This window comes from Entelurus aequoreus, linkage group LG12 (genome assembly GCF_033978785.1).
Source record: "Entelurus aequoreus isolate RoL-2023_Sb linkage group LG12, RoL_Eaeq_v1.1, whole genome shotgun sequence".
Taxonomy (NCBI): Eukaryota; Metazoa; Chordata; class Actinopteri; order Syngnathiformes; family Syngnathidae; genus Entelurus; species Entelurus aequoreus.
In genome coordinates this window covers 28,398,794-28,404,123 of record NC_084742.1, presented here as the reverse complement: position 1 = coordinate 28,404,123, position 5,330 = coordinate 28,398,794, and the positions used below count along the sequence as shown (strand labels likewise).

At 35.3% G+C, this 5,330-nt stretch overlaps 1 protein-coding gene across 1 annotated transcript; it reads left to right on the top strand.

The window, feature by feature from the left end:
- The first annotated feature begins 4,302 nt into the window (after positions 1-4,302).
- Positions 4,303-4,841, top strand: LOC133661263 (glycoprotein hormone alpha-2-like). Its single transcript, XM_062064404.1, has 3 exons — positions 4,303-4,417; positions 4,479-4,663; positions 4,737-4,841. Exons 1-3 carry the CDS (start codon positions 4,303-4,305, stop codon positions 4,839-4,841), a joined length of 405 nt encoding a protein of 134 aa, XP_061920388.1.
- The last annotated feature ends 489 nt before the right edge of the window (positions 4,842-5,330 follow it).

Here is a 5,330-nt window from a genome sequence, read left to right as displayed (position 1 = left end):
GTCATCATCCCCAAACATTCTTTTGATTGGTGTAATAAGAAAAGTGTTCAAAATGTCAATGTAAATGTGTGCATTTATTAAAGATGTAATGACAGCCATCTCCCCAGTGCCATTACCTGGCATGCTGCTCTATATCATCAATTGTGGAAATGTGCATGTTTTTTCAGGCAGTCGTCTCCATAAATCTCATTGGAACGGCACCAAGCAAAACTTCCAACATTACTTTGTTTAATGCAGATTAGTGATTCACCACTGAATATGACTTTCATACAGTCATCCATATTCCATTATTGCGTTTCCTAAGCCCACTGGAACCTTGTTTTTTTTCTGTTCAGGTGTTAAAGACGGTTTTCATTTAACTTTCCTTTAGGCGGTTTCTTACAGTTCACTCACAGAATGTGACTCCAGTTTCAGCCCATTTGTTTGTCATTTGTTTTGCTGAGCATTTTCTGTTTTCAAGACATATTGCTTTTAGATCTCTATCTTGACATGTTGATGTTTTCTTTGGTCAAACAGTATGCTGGCCTTTTACAACATTCCCATGTTGTTTGTACTTGGTCCAGATTTTAGACACAGCTGACTGTGAACAATCGACATCTTTTGCAACATTGTGTGATAATTCACCTTATTGAAGAAATTTGATAATCCTCTCCTTTGTTTTAACCGACATTTCTCGTGTTGGAGCCATGGTGATTCATGTCAATCCACCTGGTGCAACACCTCTCCAAGGTGTGAACACTTATTTTTAACTGCAGACTAATGAACAGATTTAATCTGATGCAGGTGTTTGCTTTGGAAATGAACATTTCCATATTTTTTTCCACTCAAAATTTAGTGACTCCAAAATGTTTTCACCCTACTTGATCTAAAAATGAAACTGTTACTACCACAATTAATATTTTTGATTTCTTTTAGTGTGTCTTGAAGCCAGAAAGTTGCCATTTGTGTCGTGTCTGTTAACTGCTTGTTTCTCCAAAAATAAACAACTAAAAGAACATCCTCCAAGTCTGGTGATTCCATAATTTTTCCAGGGGTAGTAAAGGCTGTGTTACATTCACTGTGTTTTGTTCAATTTATGAATGAACACTAGCGCCTGTGTAGATATTTAATGTTTCAATGTGTGCACCTGAAGTCTATAGACATGTATGGGCCATGTATGTACAAAATAGAATTTGTCCAACAATTAAGTGGGTGCAACTATATATTTATCATGGTAAACGTTAAATAACGTGACAACACAATCATGGTGAACATTAGTGATCGCAAGTCCTATTTTATAATTGTTATTTTTACTATTGAAAAAATCCATATGCAGGTTTAAGTCTGCACTATTGGCGCCAACATAGAGGTCCTCGTGATTACGCTATGTATAATTACACATTTATGGTCTAGTTTTTAATATAGTTTGTGACTTTGTTTTTTAATTCGCTTTTTAATGATAACTATGTTTTATTATCTTAACTGACCTTTGATCTACAATAGTGATGCATAAGTTACGACACATAAGTTATTTGCATGGTAAAGAAAAATGCTACAGTGGCTACCTCTAAGACATGTTTCAAAATGCACACAGAAATAATGTGTGTGTGCGTGTGTGTGTGGGTGTGTGTGTGTGTGTGTGTGTGTGTGTGTGTGTGTGCGTGTGTGTGTGTGTGGCACTTGATGCATGCTATCATGCTATTACGCGTGACTGTGGTGGCAATGCATTGATGGAAAAGCTATCTCGTTTTCCTCTGTGTCACAGCGGTCCCCCTCCCCGGCTATAAAGAGCACGTGAAGGGGTGTCCACCGTGCACACATGCTAACAAGCTGCAGGAGACGCACCGGCAGACATTTAAGGACATTTTCATTATTTTGTTAGCAGCAAGGGGGAGAGAAAAGGAGGGGTCTGCATAAAAAAGAGGTGTAATTGTAATTGTGGGTGTGTTTGCAGCTATAAGTGGCCTTGCTGCTACCTGCTGCCTTAACACACACATACACACACAAACACACGCTAACACACACACACACCTGTACTGCACTCAGCTGGCTGGGCTCTGCAAGTTGTGCTCCAAACGTTTCAGGTAAGACACATGCATGACACAAACTTATTCCAACAACAACAATATACATATATATCATTTTAAAGCTTAACTTAAAAATGTGCTTGCACAATTAGGTTGCTTTAATTTGTGAACATTGGGTCATTAATATTATATTTTGCGTGAAACATTTTTATTTAAAAGCTTTAGTTGGTGGTTTGATGAAATGTCAACAGAAGCATTTAGAAAAATTAATATTGTTACATGCATTTGCTATTTTTTTATATATATCTAGAAATTAGTGTAATTTAAAAAATACATTGAAATTCAACATATTTCCAAATATGTTTTGTCAGTTTGAATAATCTAATACTTACTACATATTAATCAATTGATTTTGCATAATTGCTTTTGTTTATTTAAAAATATATACATATTAACATTTTATACAACAGGTGCCATTTATAGATGTGTTATTTTTATAGGAAAATATTTTGTTTTTTAAAATATATATTTTCCAGTACTGAAATACGTATGGTAATTTTGGATTTGTACAAGGGGAAAAAAAACATGCATGTCCAACACACGACTAAATATTGTTATTATTTTATTGTAATAATGTTTTAAAATACATATAAATGTGAGTGTATATATGTGTGTATATATATACTGTATGTATGTATGCTTATATATGGTGTGTGTGTGTGTGTGTGTGTGTGTGTGTGTGTGTGTGTGTGTGTGTGTGTGTGTGTGTGTGTGTGTGTGTGTGTGTATATATATATATATATATATATATATATATATATATATATATATATATATATATATATATATATATATATAAATATACATATATATATACACATATATATATACATACATATATATATGTGTATGTATATATAAATATATATATATATATATATATACACACACACATATATACATATATATGTATATATATACACATACATTATATATATATATATATATATATATATATATATATATATATATATATATATATATATATATATATATATATATATATATACACAAAAGTTTGGGGTCACATTGAAATGTCCTTATTTTTGAAGGAAAAGCACTGTACTTTTCAATGAAGATAACTTTAAACTAGTCTTAACTTTAAAGAAATACACTCTATACATTGCTAATGTGGTAAATGACTATTCTAGCTGCAAATGTCTGGTTTTTGGTGCAATATCTACATAGGTGTATAGAGGCCCGTTTCCAGCAACTATCACTCCAGTGTTCTAATGGTACAATGTGTTTGCTCATTGGCTCAGAAGGCTAATTGATGATTAGAAAACCCTTGTGCAATCATGTTCACACATCTGAAAACAGTTTAGCTCGTTACAGAAGCTACAAAACTGACCTTCCTTTGAGCAGATTGAGTTTCTGGAGCATCACATTTGTGGGGTCAATTAAAAGCTCAAAATGGCCAGAAAAAGAGAACTTTCATCTGAAACTCGACAGTCTATTCTTGTTCTTAGAAATGAAGGCTATTCCACAAAATTGTTTGGGTGACCCCAAACTTTTGAACGGTAGTGTATATATACACATTATATATATACACACATTATATATATATATATATATATATATATATATATATATACACACATTATATATATATATATATATATATATACACATAGACACTTTATATATATACACACATTATATATATATATATATATATATATATATATATATATATATATATATATATATATATATATATATATATATATATAAAGTAGGATTTTTTTAATTGAGGGCAAAAATTTATTATAATCATTTTTTAAGTTTGCAAGATACCCAAAGAAGATTCTTGATTTACTGCATGATATTGTAAAAAAAAATCAAGTAATAAAGTATAATATTTGTTAGATTGTGGCATAACAACACGATGAACATGGTCTTCTGAGGGTGGAACTTGCACGCCACTTTTCTCAGAGGTGGAAACCCCTCATTGGGGTGGAGTGGGGTATAACCCACCTAAGACAACCCCCCCCTCCCAATTTCATCTAGCCAGCCAGCTGGCACAGTGTTAATTAGGCCTCACACACACACACACACACACACACACACAGTATGAACATATTAAATGCTGGTTTCCCAGGAAAACGGATATGAAAAAAAGAGGTGCCATTTTAGAGGACAAAGGTCACAGCTCCTGACTTGAGTGTTTACACACGTGTGTGTTAGGACACGTGTTGGGCGAATGTGTTCAACACTCTCCTCCTTTTTTCTGAAGATGTGGCAGTCACTGTACTTTCTGGCGCTGCCAGTGATGTCACTACTGCTGATTTTCTCTCCTGCCGGGCGAAGCAGCGAGGACCTCACGCTCACCCCGGGGTGTCACCTCTATCGTAAGTAAGCACTTGTTGGGTTTGGCGACCTCGGTGTACCTAATGAAGTGTCCTCCACCAGCCTTCAACTTGACCATCCGCAGTGACCGTCGAGGAACATGCAGAGGAACCCACCTGGTGCACGCCTGCGTCGGTTACTGCGAGTCCAGCGCCTTCCCGTCCAGGTACTCGGTACTGGTGGCCTCCAACTTCACCCACAACGTCACGTCCACGTCACAGTGCTGCACCATCAGCAGGGAGGCCAAGGTGAGGGGATGAGCAAGAGGTGGGATGGTTGGGGTCATGTTCTATTCTCACCCACCTCTGGCTGGATCTGCAGGTCAAAGTTCGCTTGGAGTGCCCGGGAGGACGTCACCACGATGAGCTGGAGATCCTGACAGCTAAGGCGTGTCGCTGCGACATGTGCCGCAGCTCACGACACTGAGGCACATCAACTGGGACCAGGACCAGCACCAGGACCAGAAGAGAACTCACATCACAGTTTAGTCTTTTTACTTACCAAGAAGACATGTTCTCATGTGGAAGACGAAAAACAAACACTGTAGAGTTCACATTGACTTTTAGGAACAAAATAAAATTTTGCATAAACGTATTTAATCAATAAAATGATTCAGCAGTGATACAATGAAAAATAAACAATGAGCACTAATCACTAGCAGAAGACTAAAGAATGTAAAAATATATATATTTATTTGTCTACATTTGACTTGTTTTGAAAAAAATACTGTATATATTGATGGATGCAAATGTTTGCGCGAAATGTCTATGGGATCAATGTTTTTAACAAATGCTTTTTATGAAATTTCTTCTGAAATTGTGGACTTATTGTGAAATATATTTGTTAGTTTTTTGTTTTTTTAATCTGCCATTCAAACAGGGATTTTATTCAATTTTGGTTCAACTTTAGTGTGGT